The sequence below is a fragment of the Molothrus aeneus genome, unplaced genomic scaffold (assembly GCF_037042795.1).
Source record: "Molothrus aeneus isolate 106 unplaced genomic scaffold, BPBGC_Maene_1.0 scaffold_30, whole genome shotgun sequence".
NCBI classification, from domain to species: domain Eukaryota; kingdom Metazoa; phylum Chordata; class Aves; order Passeriformes; family Icteridae; genus Molothrus; species Molothrus aeneus.
In genome coordinates, this window is record NW_027098964.1 from 5,015,288 (window position 1) to 5,039,443 (window position 24,156).

At 47.8% G+C, this 24,156-nt stretch overlaps 2 protein-coding genes across 3 annotated transcripts in view; both read left to right on the forward strand.

The window, feature by feature from the left end:
• Positions 1-15,968, forward strand: part of AKAP8 (A-kinase anchoring protein 8) — a 39,649-nt gene extending 23,681 nt beyond the window's left edge. The window contains 6 exon segments of the mRNA XM_066570269.1: positions 412-444; positions 829-922; positions 1,873-2,003; positions 5,190-5,285; positions 13,539-13,676; positions 15,627-15,968. Of these exon segments, the coding sequence (XP_066426366.1) occupies positions 412-444; positions 829-922; positions 1,873-2,003; positions 5,190-5,285; positions 13,539-13,676; positions 15,627-15,968 (834 nt within the window).
• The window catches only part of BRD4 (bromodomain containing 4), a 40,060-nt gene continuing 31,640 nt past the window's right edge, over positions 15,737-24,156 (forward strand). Inside the window, exons 1-3 of one of the 2 annotated variants that reach the window (XM_066570323.1) lie at positions 15,737-15,801; positions 22,896-22,970; positions 23,680-23,788. In XM_066570323.1, the coding sequence (XP_066426420.1) occupies positions 23,769-23,788 (20 nt within the window). In that variant the 5' untranslated portion in view covers positions 15,737-15,801; positions 22,896-22,970; positions 23,680-23,768. Of the gene's footprint in view, positions 15,802-16,459; positions 16,549-22,895; positions 22,971-23,679; positions 23,789-24,156 lie in introns of those variants that run through there. The other variant, XM_066570321.1, reaches the window with a different exon arrangement.

Below are 24,156 nucleotides of genomic sequence, written 5' to 3' on the forward strand. Positions count from 1 at the left end.
TGTTTTATCCCCATTTTTCCCTGTTTTTGTCCATATTTTTTCCCATTTTTCCCATTTTTATTCCCATTTTTCCCATTTTTATTCCCATTTTCCAGGAGTACATCGTGAACAGGAACAGGAAAATCGAGGGTTTATCCCCATTTTTCCCCATTTTTATTCCCATTTTTCCCTGTTTTATTCCCATTTTCCCTGTTTTTTTCCCATTTTTCCCTGTTTTTGTCCATATTTTTTCCCATTTTTCCCTGTTTTATTCCCATTTTCCCCATTTTTATTCCCATTTTTCCCTGGTTTTTTCCCATTTTTCCCTGTTTTTGTCCATATTTTTCCCCATTTTTCCCTGTTTTATTCCCATTTTTATTCCCATTTTTCCCATTTTTATTCCCATTTTTCCCTGTTTTTCCCATTTTCCAGGAGTACATCGTGAACAGGAACAGCAAAATCGAGGTTTTATCCCCATTTTTCCCCATTTTTATTCCCATTTTTCCCTGTTTTATTCCCATTTTTCCCTGGTTTTTTCCCATTTTTCCCTGTTTTTGTCCATATTTATTCCCATTTTTCCCTGTTTCATTCCCATTTTTCCCATTTTTCCCATTTTTATTCCCATTTTTCCCATTTTTTCCCCATTTTTCCCATTTTTTCCCTGTTTTTCCAGGAGTACATCGTGAACAGGAACAGGAAAATCGAGGGTTTATCCCCATTTTCCCCATTTTTATCCCCATTTTTCCCTGTTTTTGTCCATATTTATTCCCATTTTTCCCATTTTTATTCCCATTTTTCCCATTTTTCCCATTTTTATTCCCATTTTTCCCGTTTTTCCCCATTTTCCAGGAGTACATCGTGAACAGGAACAGGAAAATCGAGCGGCGCCGCCAGGAGCTGACGGAGAAGGAGGGGAACAAACCCAGGGCCGACCCCTTCAAGGGTGGGGATTTGGGGAAATTTGGGAATTTTTGGGGAATTTTTTTGGAATTTTTTGGTTTTTTTTTTTTTTTAATTTTTGGGGAATTTTTTGGAATTTTGGGGGGAATTTTTCTGGAATTTTTGGAGAATTTTTTAGGAATATTTGGGAAATTTTTTGGAATTTTGGGGGGATTTTTTTTTAATTTTTAGGGGATTTTTTTTAATTGTTTGGGGAATATTTTAAGGAATTTTGAGGGAATTTTTTTTAGGAATTTTGGGAAATATTTCTAGGAATTTTTGGGGATATTTTTTTGAATTTTGGGGGGAATTTTTTTTTAATTTTGGGGTAATTTTTTGGGAACTTTTAGGGATTTTTTTTTTTAATTTTTGGGCAAATTTATTTTGCAATTTTTGGGGGAATTTTTAGGGATTTTTTAGGAATTTTTGGGGGAATTTTCTGGGAATTTTTGGGGGAACTTTTGGGGAATTTTTTTAAAATTTCTGGGGAGGTTTTAGGGAAAAATTTTTGGGAACTTTCTGGGAATTTTAGGGGGAAATTTTGGGAACATTTGGGGAATTTTTTGGAATTTTTTTGGGAACTTTCTGGGAATTTTTCTGGGAATTTTTGGGGAATTTTCAGGGAACTTTTGGTGAATTTCCTGGGAACTTTTAGGGAACTTTCTGGGAAATTTGGGGGGAAATTTTGGGAAATCTTTTGGGAACTTTTTGGGGTGGAATTTTTCTGAGAAGTTTTGGGAACTTTCTGGGAATTTTTGGGGAATGATCAGGGAACTTTCGGGGAACTTTCAGGGAGGTTTTGGGGAGAATTTTTGGGAATTTTCTGGGAATTTTTTGGGAAATTTGTGGGGAAATTTTGGGAATTTTCAGGGAAGTTTTGGGAATTTTTCAGGGAACATTTGGGGAGTTTTTAGGGGTGGAATTTCTCACTTTGGGCGGCGTTTCCGCGCTCAGGGATCGGCCAGGAGCATTTCTTCAAGCGCATCGAGGCCGCGCATTGCCTGGCGTGCGACATGCTGATCCCAGCGCAGGGAACCCTGCTGCAGAGACACCTGAGATCAGCTGAGCACAACCGCAGCCGCAGGGTGAGACACCGGGGTTAGGCCGGGCTTAACTTCACCTTAGACCGGGTTTAACTCAGGTTAGGATGGGTTTAACTCAGGGTTAGGCTGATCCCAGCGCAGGGAACCCTGCTGCAGAGACACCTGAGATCGGCCGAGCACAACCGCAGCCGCAGGGTGAGAAACCACAGTTAGACCGGGCTTAACTCGGGGTTAGGCTGGGCTTAACTCAGGGTTAGGATGGGTTTAACTCAGGTTAGGATGGGTTTAACTCAGGGTTAGGCTGATCCCAGCGCAGGGAACCCTGCTGCAGAGACACCTGAGATCGGCCGAGCACAACCGCAGCCGCAGGGTGAGGATATGGGCTTAGGCTGGGCTTAACTTCACCTTAGACCGGGCTTAACTCAGGGTTAGCCTGGTGTATAACTCGGGGTTAGGCTGATCCCAGCGCAGGGAACCCTGCTGCAGAGACACCTGAGATCGGCCGAGCACAACCGCAGCCGCAGGGTGAGACACCGGGGTTAACTCGGGGTTAGGATGGGCTTAACTTCACCTTAGACCGGGTTTAACTCAGGTTAGGATGGGTTTAACTCGGGGTTAGGCTGATCCCGGCCCAGGGAACCCTGCTGCAGAGACACCTGAGATCAGCTGAGCACAACCGCAGCCGCAGGGTGAGAAACCACAGTTAGACCGGGCTTAACTCGGGTTAGGATGGGTTTAACTCGGGTTAGGATGGGTTTAACTCAGGTTAGGATGGGTTTAACTCGGGGTTAGGCTGGGTTTAACTCAGGTTAGGATGGGTTTAACTCGGGTTAGGATGGGTTTAACTCGGGGTTAGGATGGGTTTAACTCAGGTTAGGATGGGTTTTTCCCCAAATCCCTGCAGAATTCCAGGATTTCCCCCTCAAACCCCTCTGGAACTCCCACAGTTCCAGGATTTTCCCTCAAACCCCTCTGGAATTCCGGGATTTTCCCCCAACCCCCTGGAACTGCCGGCATTCCGGGATTTTCCCGGCATTCCGGGATTTTCCCTCAAACCCCTCTGGAATTCCGTGATTTTCCCCAACCCCCTGGAATTCTGGGATTTCCCCTCCAACCCCCCTGGAACTGCCGGCCTTCTGGGGTTTCCCCGGCGTTCCGGGATTTTCCCGACATTCCGGGATTTCCCCGGCATTCCGGGATTTCCCCGGCACTCCGGGATTTTCCCGACATTCCGGGATTTCCCCGGCATTCCGGGATTTCCCCGGCACTCCGGGATTTCCCCGACATTCCGGGATTTCCCAGCATTCTGGGATTTCCCCTGCATTCCGGGATTTCCCCGACATTCCCGTATTTTCCCGACATTCCGGGATTTCCCCGACATTCCCGTATTTCCCTGACATTCCGGGATTTCCCGACATTCCCATATTTTCCCGACATTCCGGGTTTCCCGGCACTCCGGGATTTCCCCGACATTCCGGGATTTCCCCGACATTCCCGTATTTTCCCGACATTCCCGTATTTTCCCTGACATTCCGGGATTTCCCCGACATTCCGGGATTTCCCAGCATTCTGGGATTTCCCCGGCATTCCGGGATTTCCCCGACATTCCCGTATTTTCCCAACATTCCGGGATTTCCCCGGCATTCCGGGATTTCCCCGGCACTCCGGGATTTCCCCGACATTCCCGTATTTTCCCGACATTCCGGGATTTTCCCGACATTCCGGGATTTCCCCGGCATTCCCGTATTTTCCCGACATTCCGGGTTTCCCGGCATTCCCGTATTTTCCCGACATTCCCGGATTTCCCCGGCATTCCCATATTTTCCCGACATTCCGGGATTTCCCGACATTCCCGGATTTCCCGACATTCCGGATTTCCCGACATTCCGGGTTTCCCGACATTCCCGGATTTCCCCGACATTCCCGTATTTCCCCGGCATTCCCGTATTTTCCCGACATTCCGGGATTTCCCCGGCATTCCCGTATTTTCCCGACATTCCCGGATTTCCCGACATTCCGGATTTCCCAACATTCCCGTATTTCCCTGACATTCCGGGATTTCCCCGACATTCCGGGATTTCCCAGCATTCTGGGATTTCCCCGACATTCCGGGATTTCCCCGACATTCCCGTATTTCCCCGGCATTCCCGTATTTTCCCGACATTCCGGGATTTCCCCGGCATTCCCGGATTTCCCCGGCATTCCCGTATTTTCCCGACATTCCCGGATTTCCCGACATTCCGGATTTCCCGACATTCCGGGTTTCCCGGCACTCCGGGATTTCCCCGGCACTCCAGGATTTTCCCGACATTCTGGGATTTCCCCGGCACTCCGGGATTTCCCCGGCATTCCGGGATTTCCCCGACATTCCCGTATTTTCCCGACATTCCGGGTTTCCCGGCACTCCGGGATTTCCCCGGCATTCCCGTATTTTCCCAACATTCCCGTATTTTCCCGACATTCCGGGTTTCCCGACATTCCCGTATTTTCCCGGCACTCCGGGATTTCCCCGGCATTCCCGTATTTTCCCGACATTCCGGGATTTCCCCGGCATTCCCGGATTTCCCCGGCATTCCCGTATTTTCCCGACATTCCCGGATTTCCCGACATTCCGGATTTCCCGACATTCCCGTATTTCCCCGACATTCCGGGATTTCCCAGCATTCTGGGATTTCCCCGGCATTCCGGGATTTCCCCGACATTCCCGGATTTTCCCGACATTCCCGTATTTTCCCGACATTCCGGGATTTCCCAACATTCCGGATTTCCCGACATTCCCGTATTTTCCCGACATTCCGGGATTTCCCCGGCATTCCGGGATTTCCCCGGCACTCCGGGATTTCCCCGGCATTCCGGGATTTCCCCGGCATTCCCGTATTTTCCCGACATTCCGGATTTCCCGACATTCCGGGTTTCCCGGCACTCCGGGATTTTCCCGACATTCCCGGATTTCCCGACATTCCCGTATTTTCCCGACATTCCGGGATTTCCCCGGCATTCCCGGATTTCCCCGGCATTCCCGTATTTTCCCGACATTCCCGTATTTCCCTGACATTCCGGGATTTCCCCGACATTCCGGGATTTCCCCGGCACTCCGGGATTTCCCCGACATTCCCGTATTTCCCCGACATTCCGGGATTTCCCCGGCATTCCCGTATTTTCCCGACATTCCCGTATTTTCCCGACATTCCCGTATTTTCCCGGCACTCCGGGCTCTGCTGTTGGCAGCTGGCGGCGGAGCAGTTCCGGAAGACGAGCCTGCACGTGGCCAAGAGCGTCCTGAACAACAAACACATCGTGCGCATGCTGGACCGATACCTGCAGGTACCGCTGCCCCGGGAGCCCGGGCACTCCTGCGGGCCCCGGCGGTCCCGAAAACACCCCCGAAAATCCACAGAAATTCCACCGAAAACCAAAAAAATCCCCCAAAAAATCCCCCGAAAATTGCACAAAAATCCCCCCAAAAATTGCACAAAAATCCCCCCGAAAATCCACAGAAATTCCACCAAAAACCAAAAAAATCCGGCAAAAAATCCCCCGAAAATTGCACAAAAATCCCCCCAAAAATCCCACAAAAATTCCACAAAAAACCAAAAAAATCCCACAAAAATCCCACAAAAAACCCAAAAAAATCCGGCAAAAATTCCACGAAAAACCAAAAAAAATCCGGCAAAAATTCCACAAAAATCTCCCCAAAAATTCCACCAAAACCCAAAAAAATCCGGCAAAAAATCCCCCAAAAATTGCACAAAAATCCGGCAAAAATCCCACAAAAATCCCCCAAAAATTCCACGAAAAACCAAAAAAATCCGGCAAAAAATCCCCCCAAAAATTGCACAAAAATCCCCCAAAAATTGCACAAAAATCCCCCAAAAATTCCACGAAAAACCAAAAAAATCCGGCAAAAAATCCCCCAAAAATTGCACAAAAATCCCCCCGAAAATCCCACAGAAATTCCACCAAAAACCAAAAAAATCCCCCAAAAATTCCACAAAAATTGCACAAAAATCCCCCCAAAAATCCCACAAAAATTCCACAAAACACCAAAAAAATCCGGCAAAAATCCCACAAAAAACCCAAAAAAATCCGGCAAAAATTCCACGAAAAACCAAAAAAATCCGGCAAAAATTCCACAAAAATCTCCCCAAAAATTCCACCAAAAACCAAAAAAATCCGGCAAAAAATCCCCCAAAAATTGCACCAAAATCCCCCCAAAAATTCCACAAAAATTCCACGAAAAACCAAAAAAATCCGGCAAAAATTCCACGAAAAACCAAAAAAATCCAGCAAAAATTCCACAAAAATCTCCCCAAAAATTCCACAAAAAACCAAAAAAATCCGGCAAAAAATCCCCCGAAAATTGCACAAAAATCTCCCCAAAAATCCCACAAAAATCCCCCAAAAATTCCACGAAAAACCAAAAAAATCCGGCAAAAAATCCCCCAAAAATCCGGCAAAAAATCCCCCCAAAAATTGCACAAAAATCCCCCAAAAATTGCACAAAAATCCCCCAAAAATTCCACGAAAAACCAAAAAAATCCGGCAAAAAATCCCCCAAAAATTGCACAAAAATCCCCCCGAAAATCCCACAGAAATTCCACCAAAAACCAAAAAAATCCCCCAAAAATCCCACAGAAATTCCACCAAAAACCAAAAAAATCCCCCAAAAATTCCACAAAACACCAAAAAAATCCGGCAAAAATTCCACGAAAAACCAAAAAAATCCGGCAAAAAATCCCCCAAAAATTGCACAAAAATCCCCCCAAAAATTCCACAAAAAACCAAAAAAATCCGGCAAAAATCCCCCAAAAATTGCACAAAAATCCCCCCAAAAATCCCACAAAAACCAAAAAAATCCGGCAAAAATTGCACAAAAATGCCACAAAAATCTCCCCAAAAATTGCACGAAAATTACACAAAAATCCCCCCAAAAATCCCACAAAAAACCAAAAAAATCCGGCAAAAATTCCACGAAAAACAAAAAAAACCCGGCAAAAATTCCACGAAAAACCAAAAAAAATCCGGCAAAAATTGCACAAAAATCTCCCCAAAAATCCCCAAAAAATTCCACAAAAATTCCACAAAAAACCAAAAAAATCCAGCAAAAATCTCCCGAAAATTCCACGAAAACTGCACAAAAATCCCCCCAAAAATTCCACAAAAACCAAAAAAATCCGGCAAAAATTGCACAAAAATGCCACAAAAATCTCCCCAAAAATTGCACAAAAAATTGCACAAAAATCCCCCCAAAATTGCACAAAAATTGCACGAAAACCCAAAAAAATCCGGCAAAAATCCCCCAAAAATTGCACAAAAATCTCCCCAAAAATCCCCCAAAAATTCCACGAAAAACCAAAAAAAATCCGGCAAAAATTGCACAAAAATGCCACAAAAATCTCCCCAAAAATTCCACAAAAATCGCACAAAAATCCCCCAAAAATTCCACAGAAATTGCACGAAAAACCAAAAAAATCGGGCAAAAATCCCCCAAAAATCCCCCAAAAATTCCACAAAACCCCAAAAAAATCCGGCAAAAAATCCACAAAAATCTCCCCAAAAATCTCCCCAAAAATTCCACGAAAAACCAAAAAAAATCCAGCAAAAAATCCACGAAAATGCCACAAAAATCCCCCAAAAAATTCCACAAAAAACCAAAAAAATCCGGCAAAAATCCCCCAAAAATTCCACAAAAATCCTCCCCAAAAATTCCACAAAAAACCAAAACAATCCGGCAAAAATGCCCCAAAAAATCCACAAAAATCCCCCAAAAAATTCCCCAAAAATTCCACCAAAAAAAAAAAAAAAAAATCCGGAAAAATTCCCCAAAAAATTCCACAAAAACCCAAAAAAATCCGGCAAAAATTCCACAAAAATACCCCCAAAAATCCCCCAAAAATTCCACCAAAAAATCCACAAAAAACCCACCAAAATTCCAGAAAAATCGCCCCAAAAATACCACAAAAAACCAAAAAAATCCCCCAAAAATCCCCCAAAAATGCCACAAAAATCCCACAAAAAAATCCCCAAAAAATTCCCGAAAAAACCCCACAAAAATCCCCCGAAAAAGCTCCCAAAAATCCCCTAAAATTAAAAAAAAATGCCCCAAAATCCCCCAAAATTTCCCCAAAAAATTCGCTAAAAATCCTCAACCTCCCGAATTTTCCCCATTTTTGGTGTTTTTTGTCCCATCCCCAGGTGCCCAAGCCCAAAATTCCTGAATTTTCCCCGTTTTTCTCTACTTTTTTCCTCCTTTTTCCAGTGGTTTCGCCACTTTTGGGCTTTTTTTGGGAATTTTTTCCCAGGTTTTTTTTGGGGGGAATTTTTTCCCAATTTTTGGGAATTTTTTCCCGATTTTTTGGGGAATTTTTTCCCAATTTTTAAGGGAAATTTTTCCCGATTTTTTGGGGGAATTTTTCCCGATTTTTTGGGGAATTTTTCCCAATTTTTGGGGGGAATTTTTCCCGATTTTTGGGGGGAATTTTCCCCAATTTTGGGGGGAATTTTTCCCGATTTTTTGAGGAATTTTTTCCCAATTTTTAAGGGAAATTTTTTCTGATTTTTGGGGGGAATTTTTCCCTATTTTTGGGGAGAGTTTTTCCCAATTTTTTGAGGAATTTTTTCCCAATTTTTTGGGGAATTTTTCCCAATTTTTGGGGAATTTCTTCCCAATTTTTTGGGAATTTTTTCCCAGGTTTTTTTGGGGGAATTTTTCCCGATTTTTTGGGAATTTTTTCCCGAATTTTTGGGGGGAATTTTTCCCGATTTTTTGAGGATTTTTTTCCCAATTTTTAAGGGAAATTTTTCCTGATTTTTTGGGAAATTTTTCCCTATTTTTGGGGAATTTTTCCCAATTTTAAAGGAAATTTTTCCTGATTTTGGGGGGATTTTCCCCCAATTTTGGGGATTTTTTCCCCAATTTTTGGAGAAATTTTTCCCAATTTTTTCCCAAATTTTTTAGGGAATTTTTCCCAAATTTTTGGTTTTTTTTTTTTTCCTTCATCTCCTCAGCATTAAATCAAAAATTCCCCCCTGGAGCCATCCAGGAGTTTTTTGAATTTTGGGGAATTTTTGGGGAATTTTTGGGAATTTTGGGGCAGCTCCAGCCCCAAATCCCAATCCCCGGACTCCAAACCCCCCCAAAATTCCCCAAAATTCCCCAAATTTTGGATTTTTCCCCCTGGGATCGGCAGGGTTGGGGCAGGGCCGGGAATTCCGGGCTTTTCCGGAACGTTCCGCGCAGGATCGGCCGCAGCGGCGGAGGCGCCTCCAGAGGATTCCCGGGAATTCCGGCGGGAGAAGCTCCAGGATCCCAAAATTCCCTCCCCGATCCCGAACGTTTGGGGTCAACCCAGGCTGGGAAAAGTTGGAAAAAATGGGAAAAAAATGGGAAAAAATGGGAAAAAAAGGGAAAAAAAATGGGAAAAACGGTGCCTGTGCCTCTGGGTCCTGGGAAAAATGGGAATTTGGATCCTGAAAAATGGGATTTGGATCCCAGGAAAATGGGAAATTCCATCCCAGAAAAATGGGATTTGGATCCTGAAAAATGGGATTTTATCCCAGAAAAATGGGAATTTTAATCCCAGAAAAATGGGAATTTTGATCCCAGAAAAATGGGATTTTGGATCCTGAAAAATGGGATTTGGATCCTGAAAAATGGGAATTTGGATCCCATAAAAATGGGGATTTGGATCCCAGAAGAATGGACTTAGGATCCTGGGAAGAAGGACCTCAGGTCCAGGGAAAATTGGGATTTTGGATCCCGAAAAAAGGGATTTGGATCCCAAAAAATGGACACTGGATCCCAAGGAAAAGGACTTTGGATGCAGGGTAATAAAAGGACCCGGAGTCCTGGGAAAAATGGGAATTAGGATCCTGAAAAATGGGATTTAGGATCCTGGGAAGAAGGACCTCAGGTCCAGGGAAAATTGGGATTTTTGGATCCCGAAAAATGGGATTTGGAGCCCAAGGAAAAAAAGGATTTTGGATCCTGGGAAGACGGACCTGGAGTCCTGGGGAAATGGGATTTAGGATCCCGAGAAGAGGGAGCTTGGATCCCAAAAAATGGGAATTTGCATCCCAGAAAAAGGGACTTTGGAGCCCAAGGAAAAAGGGACTTTGGAGCCCTAAAAATGGGATTTTGGAGCCTGGGAAGACGGACCTGGAGTCCTGGGAACAAAGGGATTTAGGATCCCAAACAAAGGGACTTTGGAGCCCAAGGAAAACGGATTTTGGATCCTGAGAAGATGGACCTGGAGTCCTGGGGAAAGGGGATTTAGGATCCCGAGAAGAGGGACAATGGATCCCAAACAAAGGGACTTTGGAGCCCGGGAAAAGACGGGATTTGGATCCCGAAAAAAGGGACTTTGGAGCCCTAAAAAATGGGATTTAGAATCCCAAAAATGGGATTTGGAGCCCAAGGAAAAAATGGGATTTTGGATCCTGGGAAGACGGACCTTGGGTCCAGGGAAAAATGGGATTTAGGATCCCAAAAAAGGGACTTTGGAGCCCAAGGAAAAAAGGACTTTGGAGCCTGGGAAGACGGACCTGGAGTCCTGGGAACAAAGGGATTTAGGATCCCGGGAAGAGGAGGGATGGTGCATCCCAAAAGAAGGGACTCTGGATCCCAGGAAAAATGGGATTTAGGATCCTGAGAAGATGGACCTGGAGTCCTGGGGAAAAGGGATTTAGGATCCCAAACAAAGGGACTTTGGAGCCCTAACAATGGGATTTGGATCCCAAAGGACGGGGCGCTGGATCCTTGGGAAAAACGGGATTTGGAGCCCAAGGAAAAAAAGGATTTTGGATCCTGGGAAGACGGACCTGGAGTCCTGGGAACAAAGGGATTTAGGAGCCCATAAAAAGGGACTTTGGAGCCCTAAAAATGGGATTTAGGAGCCCATAAAAAGGGACTTTGGAGCCCAAGGAAAACGGATTTTGGATCCTGGGAAGACGGACCTGGAGTCCTGGGGAAAGGGGATTTAGGATCCCAAGAAGAGGAGGGATGGTGCATCCCAGAAAAAGGGACTTTGGAGCCCAGGAAAAAGGAGTTTGGATCCTGGGAAAATGGACCTGGAGTCCTGGGGAAATGGGATTTAGGATCCCACAAAATAGGATTTGGATCCCAAAGGAAGGGGCACTGGATCCCAGGGAAAGAAGGGATTTAGGATCCCAAACAAAGGGACTTTGGAGCCCTAAAAAAATGGGATTTGGAGCCCAAGGAACAAAGGATTTTGGATCCTGGGAAGATGGACCTGGAGTCCTGGGGAAATGGGATTTAGGAGCCCAAGAAGAGGGACAATGGATCCCGGGAAAAATGGGATTTGGATCCCAGAAAAAGGGACTTTGGAGCCCAAGGAAAAAGGGACTTTGGAGCCCTAAAAATGGGATTTTGGAGCCTGGGAAGACGGACCTGGAGTCCTGGGAACAAAGGGATTTAGGATCCCACGAAGAGGGATTTGGATCCCAAAGGAAGGGGCGCTGGAGCCCACGGAAAAAGGGATTTAGGATCCCAAGCAAAGGGACTTTGGAGCCCAAGGAAAAAACGGGATTTTGGATCCTGGGAAGACGGACCCGGAGTCCTGGGAACAAAGGGATTTAGGATCCCAAAAACGACTTTGGATCCTGGGAAAAGGGAACCTGGATGCCGAGGAAAGAAGGGATTTGGATCCCAGAAATCCCTGGAGGATGGAGCTCAGGTGCAGGGGAAAATGGGATTTAGGATCCCGAGAAGAGGGAGCTTGGATGCCAGGAAGAGACGGGAATTGGGGTCCCAGCAAAGGGATTTGGGATCCTGGGAAAAGCCGGGAGGCTGAGACTGGAATTGGGTGGGATGGGATGGGATGGGATCATCCCCAAATCCCAGTTTGGGATGGGATCATTCCCATTATCCCAGTTTGGGATCATCCCCAAATCCCAGTTTGGGATCATTCCCATTATCCCAGTTTGGGATGGGATCATCCCCAAATCCCAGTTTGGGATGGGATCATCCCCAAATCCCAGTTTGGGATGGGATCATTCCCATTATCCCAGTTTGGGATCATTCCCATTATCCCAGTTTGGGATGGGATCATTCCCATTATCCCAGTTTGGGATCATCCCCAAATCCCAGTTTGGGATCATTCCCATTATCCCAGTTTGGGATCATCCCCAAATCCCAGTTTGGGATGGGATCATCCCCAAATCCCAGTTTGGGATCATTCCCATTATCCCAATAATTCCCATTATCCCAGACCAGTAATTCCCATTTTCCCAGTAATTCCCATTATCCCAGATCAGTAATTCCCATTATCCCAATAATTCCCATTATCCCAAAAATTCCCATTATCCCAATAATTCCCATTATCGCAGACCAGTAATTCCCATTATCCCAGTAATTCCCAGTATCCCAAAAATTCCCAGTATCCCAATAATTCCCATTATCCCAGACCAGTAATTCCCATTTTCCCAGTAATTCCCAGTAATTCCCAGTATCCCAATAATTCCCATTATCCCACACCAGTAATTCCCAATTCCCACTATCCCAATAATTCCCATTTTCCCAGTAATTCCCAATAATTCCCAGTATCCCAATAATTCCCAGCAATTCCCATTATCCCAATAATTCCCACTATCCCAGTAATTCCCAATATCCCAGTAATTCCCACTTCCCCACCCCAGTAATTCCCAGTATTCCCCAATTTTTCATTTTTCCCCCATAATTTCCCCTGATTTTCCTCAAATTTCCATTTTTCCCCCCAATTTTCATTGGGGTTTTTTGCCCCCAATTTTTCCTGGGTTTTCCCAACATTTTCCCCAATTTTTCCTGGTTTTTTTCCCCAATTTTTCCTGCTTTTTTCCCCAGTTTTTCCTGGGTTTTCCCCCAATTTTTCCTGGGTTTTTCCCCAATTTTTCCTGTTTTTTCCGCTATTTTCAATGGGGTTTTTCCCCAATTTTCAATGGGGTTTTTTTGCCCCAATTTTTCCTGGATTTTCCCCAATTTTTCCTGGTTTTTCCCCTATTTTCAATGGGGTTTTTCCCCAATTTTCAATGGGGTTTTTTTGCCCCAATTTTTCCTGTTTTTTCCCCAATTTCCAATGGGTTTTTCCCCAATTTCCTTCTTTTTTTTAACTCCCAATTTTCCCTCTTTTTCCCCAATTTTCCCCTGGTTTTCTCCCCAATTTTCAACATTTTTCCCAATTTTCCCTTTCCCCCCATTTTCCCCCAAATTCCTGTTTTTCCCCCCAATTTCCCCTGATTTTCTCCCCGATTTTCCCTCATTTTCCATATTTTTCCCCATTTCCCCCCCAATTTTCTCTGATTTTCAATATTTTCCCCCAAATTCCTGGTTTTCCCCCCAATTTCCTGATTTTCCCCCTCATTTTCCCTATTTCCCCCCAATTTTCCCCCCGTTTTTTCCCCATTTTCCCGCCATTTTTTCCCATTTTTTCCCCATTTTCCCGCCATTTTTTCCCACCATTTTTTCCCCATTTTCCTGCCATTTTTCCCCATTTTCCCCCCATTTTTTCCCGCCATTTTTCCCATTTTTTCCCCATTTTCCCGCCATTTTTTCCCATTTTTTCCCCATTTTTCCCCCTCCAGGGTGAAGATCCCTTCACGGACGAGCCCCAGGACGGCCCCAAAGCCGCGGAAATCCCGGAAAAATCCCCGGAAAATCCCGAAATTGCCCCGGATTGCCCCAAACCCCAGGAATTCCTCACGGCCCCCGGGCCCCTCCTGGTGCCCCCTTTCCTGGAGGAGCCCGAAATTCCTGAAAATCCCCAAAATCCCCAGGAAAACCCCCAGGAAAATCCCCAAAATTCCCAAGAAAATCCCCAAAATCCTGAAAATCCCCAGGAAAATCCCAAAAATCCCCAAGAAAATCCTGAAAATCCCCAGGAAAATCCCAAAAATCCCCAGGAAAATCCCCAAAATCCCCAGGAAAATCCCAAAAACTCCCAAGAAAATCCCCAGGAAAATCCAACAGAAAAATGCCAGGAATTGGGGATTTCACCCCAAACCCAAAGTGAGGAGGAAGAAGAGGAGAAAATTCCGGAAAAAATTCCGGAAAAAGCGGAAAAAACCCCAAAAAAGGAGGAGGAGAAAACCTCGGAGGAGCCCTGAGAATTCCAGGTGAGGATCCCACCCCAAAAATTTGGATTTTTCCAGGGTTTTCCCCCCTGGAATTGGAATTTTGGGGAGAATTCTTGGCAATTTCATTAAATTGAATTTTTCCCTTTTTTTTTTTTCCCCTCCCCATTTCCTGATTTATTTTTTTTTTCTTTTCCAGGATGAAGAAGCCACAAAAGAGGAGAAATTCCTGAATTTCCCCATTCTCTGCTGGGATTTGGGGCAATTTTTAGGGAAAAAAGCCCAAAAAATTGGGAAAAATAAAAAATTGGAAGTTTGGAAAAATTCCTGAGGATTTCTTTCATTTTCCCCCCAAAATTTCTCCGTTTTAGGGAAGATTTTTGCCCAAAAATTGGAATTTTTGCCTTTAATTTTCCTTTTTTTTAAATTCCCAGGGAGGATTTGGGAATTCCTGATCCAAGGGGGATTTTTGGGGAGAAATTCCTGATTTTTTTACCCCAAAATTTCCCTTTTCCAGCAGAATTTGAGGTTCCACCCTCGTGATTTTCATTCTTTTTTTCCCTAAAAAATTCCTAAAAAATTCCAGGAATTTTTTGGGATTCAGAGCTGGAATTTTAAATAAATCCCGGATTTTTTTGGTTTCGTCAAAATTCGGGGTTTTTACCCCAAAAATCGATGGGGATTCCTCCAAAAAAATGGAAATTTTGGGGCGATTTTTGTTTGAATTGCAGCCGAATTTCTCTGCAATTGGAATTTCCTGGGGGGGGGACGCGATGGGGACCCCAAAATGTCCCCAAAACCCCCAAAATGTCCCCAAAATGTCCCTGGGACCCCCAAAATGTCCCCAAATGTCCCCAAAATGTCCCTGGGACCCCCAAAATGTCCCCAAAATTGTCCCTGAGACCCCCAGGACCCCCCCAAAATGTCCCCAAATTGTCCCTGGGACCCCCAGAATTGTCCCCAAATGGCCCCAAGAGGTCCCTGGGACCCCCAAAATTGTCCCCAAATTGTCCCTGGGACCCCCAGGGACCCCAAAGTGTCCCCAGGACCCCCTCAAAACGTCCCCAAAGGGTCCCCAGGACCCCCCTTGGTGTCACCCAGGACCCCCCAAATGTCCCCAAGGGACCCCTCGGGACCCCCCCTCCCCTCCCCCATTCCCGGTGCCCTCCCCCCCCCCCCAAACGTCCCCAAGGGCCCCCCCCGGTGTCCCCAAACCCCCCCCGGTGTCACCCAGGACGCCCCCCCCCATTCCCGGTGTCCCCAACGCCCCTCCCGGTACCCCCGGGACCCCTCAATGGCCCCTCCCGGTGTCCCCTCCTCCCCATTCCCGGTGTCCCCTCCCCCCCATTCCCGGTGTCCCCTCCCCCATTCCCGGTGTCCCCCCCCCATTCCCGGTGTCCCCTCCCCCCCATTCCCGCTATCCCCTCCCCCCATTCCCGGTGTCCCCTCCCCCCCATTCCCGGTGTCCCCTCCCCCCCATTCCCGGTGTCCCCCCGGTTCCCCCCCCTCCCCTCCCTGGTCCCGTTCCCTCCCGTGACGTCACGCGGCGGGGCCGGCGGCGGTGGGCGTGTCCCGGTTGCGCCGTGACGTCACGCGCAGCGCGGTGAGGTCAGTGCGGCGCCGCTGCCGGACCCGCTGCCCCTCGGTGCCCGCGGCCCCCCCGCCCCCTCCCCTCCCTCCTCCTCCTCCTCCTCCGCCCCCGCCGCCGCCCCCGGCCCGCCGGGAGGGAGGGAGGGCGGCCCAGCCCGGCCCGACGCGGCCCGGCCCCCCTCAGGTAAGAGCGGGGCCGCGGCGGGCGCGCCGGGAGGGCCGGGCCGGGCCGAGCCGGGGGTGGCGGCGGCGGCGCTGAGGGGAAGCGGGAGGAAGGAGCGGGAACGCCGGGTGGGCTTCATGGGGGTGCCGCGATTCACCAACGCCGCTTACGTCGCCCCGCCGGCGTAACCCGCATTGCGTAATGCGGCCGCTGCGTCAGGGCGGCTACGCCAACGGCGTAAACTGCGGCGCGGGCCCCGCCGCTGCGCCAACGCCGTAAAGGCGGGGGCGCCGCTGGCGCAAGCGCCGGGCACGCGTCCCGCTCCGCCGCGCCCGCCGATCTCTCCGCCGCCTCCCGGTGCAGCCGGCGGCCGATCCGCGGCCTGGCCGCCCTCACCGGGCGGCGCGGGGGGCTCCGGGGGCCACGGGGGTCGCGGCGAAACGCCCTCCGCCCTGCGCCGCCGGGGTTACGCCGTTTGCGTAGGGCGCGGGGCGGGGCGGGCGGGGCCGCGCTCCGCCGTTTGCGTAAGCGCCGTTCAGCGCCGCCTTACGCCGTTGGCGTAGGAGCGGCCGTGCGCGGCCTTACGCCGTTCGCGTAGCGCCGGGCGTGCGCGGCGCGGGCGGGGCCGCATTACGCCGTTGGCGTAGCGCGGGGCGGGGCCGGCGCGCGGGGGGCACTTCCTGCCGCCGCCATTTTGTCGCGGACCGGGAGGAAGCGGCGGCGGCTCCTGCGCGGCGGCAGCGCCGGCCCGGCCCGGCCCGGCCCGCGGTGAGTGAAGCCCGGGACGGCGCCGGCAGCGCCCGCCAAGCACGGGCGGGGCCGGGCGGGGCAGCGCCGCTGCGGCGGAGCGAGCCCGCCCCCGTTAGGCCCAGCCCGCCCCCGTTAGGCCCAGGCCGCTCCCGCCCCGCGGGGCCGCCCCCGCCCGCTCCGTGAGGGGAGGACGCGCTCAGGGCGGCCCGGGGCTGAGGGGCCTCGGCGGGCCCGGTGCTGCGGCCTCTCCCGGGCCGCTCTGGAGCTTTCCCGGTGCGGTTTTGCGGAATCGCCGCGGTTTGGGGCGGGTGTGGGGAACGGTGACGCTGGAGCGCTCGGAGCTGCGGGCGCGGCGGGGCCTGAGGGGGGCGCGGGGGGCACCGGGGAGACACCGGGAGTTTGGGGTGGCACCGGGGGTTTGGGGCATGAGGAGGAACACCGGGACATGAGGGGACAGCGGGACATGAGGAGGGACAGCGGGACATGAGGGGACACCGGGGCCTGAGGGGACACCGGGACATGAGGAGGGACAGCGGAACATGAGGGGACACCGGGACATGAGGGGAGACCGGGACATGAGGGGACACCGGGACATGAGGGGACACCGGGACATGAGGGGACACCGGGACATGAGGAGGGACAGCGGGACATGAGGGGACACCGGGACATGAGGGGACAGCGGGACATGAGGGGACACCGGGATATGAGGAGGGACAGCGGGACATGAGGGGACAGCGGGACATGAGGGGACACCGGGACATGAGGAGGGACAGCGGGACATGAGGGGACACCGGGAGTTTGGGGTGGGAATGGGACACTGAGGGGATTTTTGGGATGGGAGTAAAACACTGAGGGAATTCCTGGATGTTTTGGGGTGGGAATGGGGCAATGAGGGAATCCCCGAGATTTTTGGGATGGCAGCGAAACACTGAGGGGATTCCTGGGGTTTGTAGGATGGGGATGGGGACACTGAAGGAATTCCTGGATGGTTTGGGGTGGGAAGGGGACACTGAGAGAATTCCTGGTTTTTTTGGGATGGGGATTGAACTCTGAGGGGATTCCTGGATGATTTGGTGTGGGAAGGAAACACTGAGGGAAATCCTGGGTTTTTTTTGGAGTAGGAAATGGGAGCCCAGGGGTGTCTCAGGAATTTTGGGGAGCCTGAGGGAATTCTTGGATGTTTTGGTGTGGGAACTGGGAGCCTGAAGGAATTCATGGGGTTTTTTGGGGATGAGAAGGAGACACTGAAGGGATTCCCAGTTTTTATAGGATGGGAATTGGGCACTGAGGGAATTCCTGGGTGTTTTGGGGCGGGAATGGAGCAATGAGGGGATTCCTGGATGGTTTAGGGTGGGAAGGGGACATTGAGGGAATTCCTGGATGTTTTGGGATGGGAATGAAGGACTGAGGGAATTCCTGGGTGTTTTGGGGTGGGAATGAGACACTGAGGGGATTCTTGGTTTATTTGGGATGGGAATGGGACATTGAGGGGTTTCCTGAGTTTTTTGGGATGGGAATGAAGGACTGAGGGAATTTCTGGATGTTTTGGGGTGGGAATGTGACACTGAGGGGATTCCTGGATGATTTGGGATGAGGATTGAACTCTGAGGGAAATCCTGAGTGTTTTGGGGTGGGAATGAAGGACTGAGGGAATTCCTGTTTTTTTTTGGGATGGGAATGGGACACTGAGAGGATTCCCAGTTTTTATAGGATGGGAATGAAACACTGAGCAGATCCCTGGATGGTTTGGGGTGGGAATGGGACATTGAGAGAATTCCTGGATGTTTTGGGGTGGGAATGAACTCTGAGGGGATTCCTGAGTGTTTTTGGGATGGGAATGGGACATTGAGGGAATTCCTGGGTGTTTTGGTGTGGGAATGAAGGACTGAAGGAATTCCTGGATGTTTTGGGATGGGGATTGAACTCTGAGGGAATTCCTGGAAGTTTTGGGATGGGAATGAAGAACTGAGGGCATTCCTGGATGTTTTGGGATGAGGATTGAGCTCTGATGGAATTCCTGGATGTTTTGGGATGAGGATTGAGCTCTGATGGAATTCCTGGATGTTTTGGGATGGGAACGGAGCACTGAGGGGATTCCTGGGTGTTTTGGGGTGGGAATGGGGCACTGAGGGATTGGTGGATGCGTTGGGAGTCTCTGAAATTATTTTTGAGTGGTTTGGAGTGGGAATGAGACACTGAGGGGATTCTTGGTTTATTTGGGATAGGAATGGGACTCTGAGGGGATTCCTGAGTGTTTTGGGGTGGGAATGAAACACTGAGGGGTTTCCTGGTTTTTTGGGATGAGGAATGGAACCCTGAGGGGATTCCTGGATGGTTTGGGATGGGAATGGAGCAATGAGGGGATTCCTGGGTGTTTTGGGATGGGAATGAAGGACTGAGGGAATTCCTGGATGTTTTGGGGTGGGAATGGAGCAGTGAAGGAATTCCTGGGTGTTTTGGGGTGGGGATTGAATTCTGAGGGAATTCCTGTTTTTTTTTTTGGGATGGGAATGGGGCACTAAGCAGATTCCTGGGTGTTTTGGGGTGGGAATGGGACATTGAGAGAATTCCTGGATGGTTTGGGATAAGTAATGAAACTGTGAGGGAATTCCTGGATGGTTTGGGGTGGGAATGGGACTCTGAGGGAATTGCTGGGATTTTGGGGATGGGAATGAAATTCTGAGGGAATTCCTGGGTTTTTTGGGATGAGGAATGAACCCTGAGGGGATTTGTGGATGTTTTGGGGTGGCAGGGAGTCCCTGAAAGTATTCCCAGGATTTTTGGGATGGGGAAGGGAACCCTGAGGGAATTGCTGGGATTTTTGGGATGGGAATTTGGGAGCATGAGAGAATTCCTGGATGTTTTGGGGTGGGAATTTCCACCCTGAGGAAATTCCCAAAGTTTTGGGCTGGGAATTTGGGATCTGAGGAAATTCCTGAGGTTTTTTGAAATGGGAATTGGGAACCTGAGGGAATTCCTGAGGTTTTTGGGATGGGAATTGGGAACCTGAGGGAATTCTTGGATATTTTGGGGTTGGAATGAAACTCTGAGGGAATTCCTGAGGTTTTGGGGCTGGAATTTCCACCCTGAGGGAATTCCTGGATATTTTGGGATGGGAATTTGGAATCTGAAGGAATTTCCAAAGTTTTGGGGTTGGGAATTGGGAACCTGAGGGAATTTCTGGATATTTTGGGGTTGGGAATTTCCACCCTGAGGGAATTCCCAGGATTTTTAGGGCTGGGAATTGGAAGTTTGAGGGAATTCCTGAGGTTTTGGGGTGGGAATTTCTACCCTGAGAGAATTCCTGGATATTTTGGGATGGGAATTCAGAACCTGAGGGAATTCCCAAAGTTTTGGGCTGGGAATTCAGAACCTGAGGGAATTCCTGAGGTTTTAGGCTTGGAATTTCCAGCCTGAAGGAATGTCCAGATATTTTGGGATGGGAATTGGGAACCTGAGGGAATTCTTGGATGTTTTGGGGTTGGAATGAAACTCTGAGGGAATTCCTGGATGTTTTGGAGTTGGAATTTCCACCCTGAGGGAATTCCCAGGATTTTTAGGCTGGGAATTCAGAACCTGAGGGAATTCCTGAGGTTTTTGGGGTGGGAATTGGAAGTTTAAGGGAATTCCCAAAGTTTTGGGCTGGGAATTTCCACCCTGAGGGAATTCCTGGATATTTTGGGCTGGGAATTTGGAATCTGAAGGAATTTCCAAGGTTTTAGGGTTGGGAATTGGGAACCTGAAGGAATTCTTGGGTATTTTGGGGTTGGAATTTCCAGCCTGAGGGAATTCCCAGGATTTTTAGGCTGGGAATTCAGAACCTGAGGGAATTCCTGAGGTTTTTGGGGTGGGAATTGGAAGTTTAAGGGAATTCCCAAAGTTTTGGGCTGGGAATTTCCACCCTGAGGGAATTCCTGGATATTTTGGGCTGGGAATTTGGAATCTGAAGGAATTTCCAAGGTTTTAGGGTTGGGAATTGGGAGCCTGAAGGAATTCCCAAAGTTTTGGGCTGGGAATTTCCACCCTGATGGAATTCCTGGATATTTTGGGATGGGAATTCAGAACTTGAGGGAATTCCCAAAGTTTTGGGCTGGGAATTGGGAACCTGAGGGAATTCCTGAGGTTTTGGGTTGGGAATTTCCACCCTGAGGGAATTTCTGGATATTTTGGGCTGGGAATTTGGAACCTGAAGGAATTCCTGAGGTTTTGGGGTTGGAATTTCCACCCTCAGGGAATTCCCAGGATTTTTAGGGCCGGGAATTCAGAACCTGAGGGGGTTCCCTGGGGCTGGGTGAACCCAGCTCATTAAGGGTTAATGAGCTGCTAATTAAAGCCTTCCTGAGCCTGGCCTGGGCTTGGGGCAGCGTTTCCCTCAATTCGGGGGGTTTGGGGTCATTTTCTGGATTTTGGGGGGGATTTTGGGATCATTTCCCAAAGTTTGGGGGATTTGGGATTATTTCCCAAAATTTTGGATCCTTTTCCAATGTTTGGGGCATTTTGGGATCCTTTCCCAAAGTTTGGGGGATTTTGGGATAATTTCCCAAATTTTGGGGGTGATTTTAGGATTATTTCCCAAAATTTGAGGGATTTAGGATCATTTTCCCAAAGTTTGGGGTCATTTTCTGAATTTTGGGGGGGATGTGGGATCATTTCCCAAAATTTTGGGAATTTTCTGAATTTTGGGGGGGATTTTGGGATCATTTTCCCAAAGTTTGGGGGATTTTGGATCCTTTCCCAAAGTGGGGGATTTTGGGGTCATTTTACCAAAGTTTAGGGGATTTGGGATCATTTTCCCAAAGTTTGGGGGATTTTGGGGTCTTTTTCTGAATGTTGGGGGTGATTTGGGGATTATTTCCCAAAGTTTGGGAGATTTTGGGATCCTTTCCCAAAATTTGAGGGATTTAGGATCATTTTCCCAAAGTTTGGGGAATTTTCTGAATTTTGGGGGTGATTTTGGGTTTGTTTCCCAAAGTTTGGGGGATTTTGGGGTCATTTTCTGAATTTTGAAGGTGATTTTGGGATTGAAAGTTTGGGGGAATTTTGAGGATCTTTCCCAAAGTTTGGGGGATTTTGGAGGAATTTTCTGAATTTTGGGGGTGATTTTGGGATCATTTCCCAAAATTTGGGGATTTTGAGCCTCATTTGTCCAACTTTGGGGTGGTTTGATGAATTTTAGGGTGGTTTGAGGAGATTTCATGAAAATTTGGGGATTTTTGAGCATCACTTGTGGAATTTTGAGGCTGTTTTGGGGGTTTTGAGCATCAGCTCCCAAATTTTGGGGTCATTTAAGGATAAATTCCTGAAATTTGGGGGTTTTGAACCTCAGTTTCCAAAATTTTGGGGTTATTTAAGGATTTCATTTCCAAAATTTGGGGTTCTTTGAGGGTAATTTCCCAAATTTTGGGGTTTTTTAAGGATAATTCCCCAATTTTGGGGTCATTTAAGGATAATTTTCCAAAGTTTTGGGATCATTTAAGGATTTCATTTCCAAAATTTTGGGATTTTATAAGAATAATTCCCAAATTTTGGGGTCATTTAAGGATAAATTCCCAAAATTTTGGGGTTTAAGGAACTGGAGGAAAATTGGGAATTTTAATCCCAAATTTCCTGGGATTGGCTGAAAATTTGGGGAATTCTATTTCTGGATTTGGGAGAATTTAGGAATTTTTGATATTCTGGAAGTCGGATTTGGGGAATTTTCCCTTTTTTTGCCATCTCTGGGCTTGGATTTGGGGCTGAAATTGAGAATTTTGGGCTGAAACTGAAATTTTTGGGGCTAAAATTGGGGATTTGGGGCTGAAATTGAGAATATTGGGGGCTAAAATTGGGGACTTTGGATTCGGAAATTGAGAATTTTTGGCTGGAATTGGAGATTTTGGGGCTGGAATTGATGATTTTGGGGCTGAAATTCAGAATTTCTGGCCTAGAATTGGGAATTTTGAGGCTAAAATTGGGGATTTGGGATTCTGAAATTGAAAATTTTAGGGCAAAAATTGGGGATTTTGGATTCGGAAATTGAGAATTTTTGGCTGGAATTGGGGATTTTGGGGCTGGAATTCAGAATTTCTGGTCTAGATTTGGGAATTTTGGGGCTAAAATTGGGATTTTTGGGGGCCAGAAATTGGAATTTTGAGGCAGAAATTGGGAATTTGGGAGCTGGAATTGGGAATTTTAGGCCTGAAATTTGGATTTTTGGGGGTAGAATTGGGAATTTTGAGGCAGAAATTGGGAATTTTGGGGCTGAAATTTGGATTTTTGGGGGTAGAATGTGGGAATTTTGAGTCAGAAGTGGAGATTTTGGGGTTGAAATTGGGAATTTTGGGTTAAAATTGGGAATTTATGGAAATTCCCTTTTTTTTTTCCAGAGCTTTTTGCAGCGTGAGGTGGAAAATGAAGCTCAGGGGCTGAGGAGCCACAGCTGGGAGGGACCTGGAACTCAGGTGAGCTCAGATTCCCCCAATTTCTGGGGATAAACGGGGGAAAAATGGGAAAAATTCAAATTTTTGGTACCAAAATCTCATTTTTCCATCAGAATCTCCCAATTTTGGGGGGTTGGGGACTAAAAAAATGGGAAAAAACCCAAATTTTGCTACCAAAATCTCATGTTTCAGTTGGATCCTCCCAATTGGTTTGGGTTGGGGGCTGAAAAATGGGGGAAAAAAAGTGAAAAAACCCCAAATTTTGGTGCTAAAATCTCATTTTTCCATTGGAATTTCCCAATTTTTGTGGCTCCCAATAACCCCAGGGTGCATTTCCAGGATTTTGGGGAAATTTTCCCCTCAGAGTTGGGACCGGGAGCAGAAATCCCTCCTGGAAATGCGGATTTGGGGCTGGAAAATGGGGGGGGAAAGTAAAAAAACCACAAATTTTGGTGCTAAAATCTCATTTTTCTGTTGAATTCTCCTGATTTTTGTGGCTCCCAATAACCCCAGGGTGCATTTCCAGGATTTTGGGGAAATTTTCCCCTCACAGTTGGAGTCAGGAGCAGAAATCCCTCCTGGAAATGCGGATTTGGGGCTGAAAAAAATGAGGGAAAAAAGTGAAAAAAACCCAAATTTTGGGGTTTTTTTTTGCCCCAAACCTCATTTTCCCCTCAGAATTTTGCCATTTTGTGGATTTTGGGTGGAAATTGCTGAATTTTGCCCTCAGAGTCGGGAGTGGAGGCGCCGTGCCCGGGGCAGGATCCATGGCCAGGCCGAGCGAGCTCTGAGTCCGCGGCGGATTTGGGATCAAATTCCATGGCAATGTATCCTACAAGGTACTTGGGGATTGGGGAACCCCAAAACGGCTTTTCCTGAATTTCTGCCCTTTTTCCCACATTTCTGCCCCTTTTCCCTGAATTTCTGCCCTTTTTCCCCAAATTTCTGCCCCTTTTTTCCCACATTTCTGCCCCTTTTCCCAGATTTTCTGCCCCTTTTTTCCCAAATTTCTGCCCCTTTTTTCCCAAAATTTCTGCCCCTTTTTCCCAAATTTCTGCCCCTTTTTCCCTGAATTTCTGCCCCTTTTTCCTGAATTTCTGCCCCTTTTCCCCAAATTTCTGCCCCTTTTTTCCCAAAATTTTTCCCCCTTTTTCCCAAATTTCTGACCCTTTTCCCCAAAATTTTTGCCCCTTTTTTCCCAAATTTC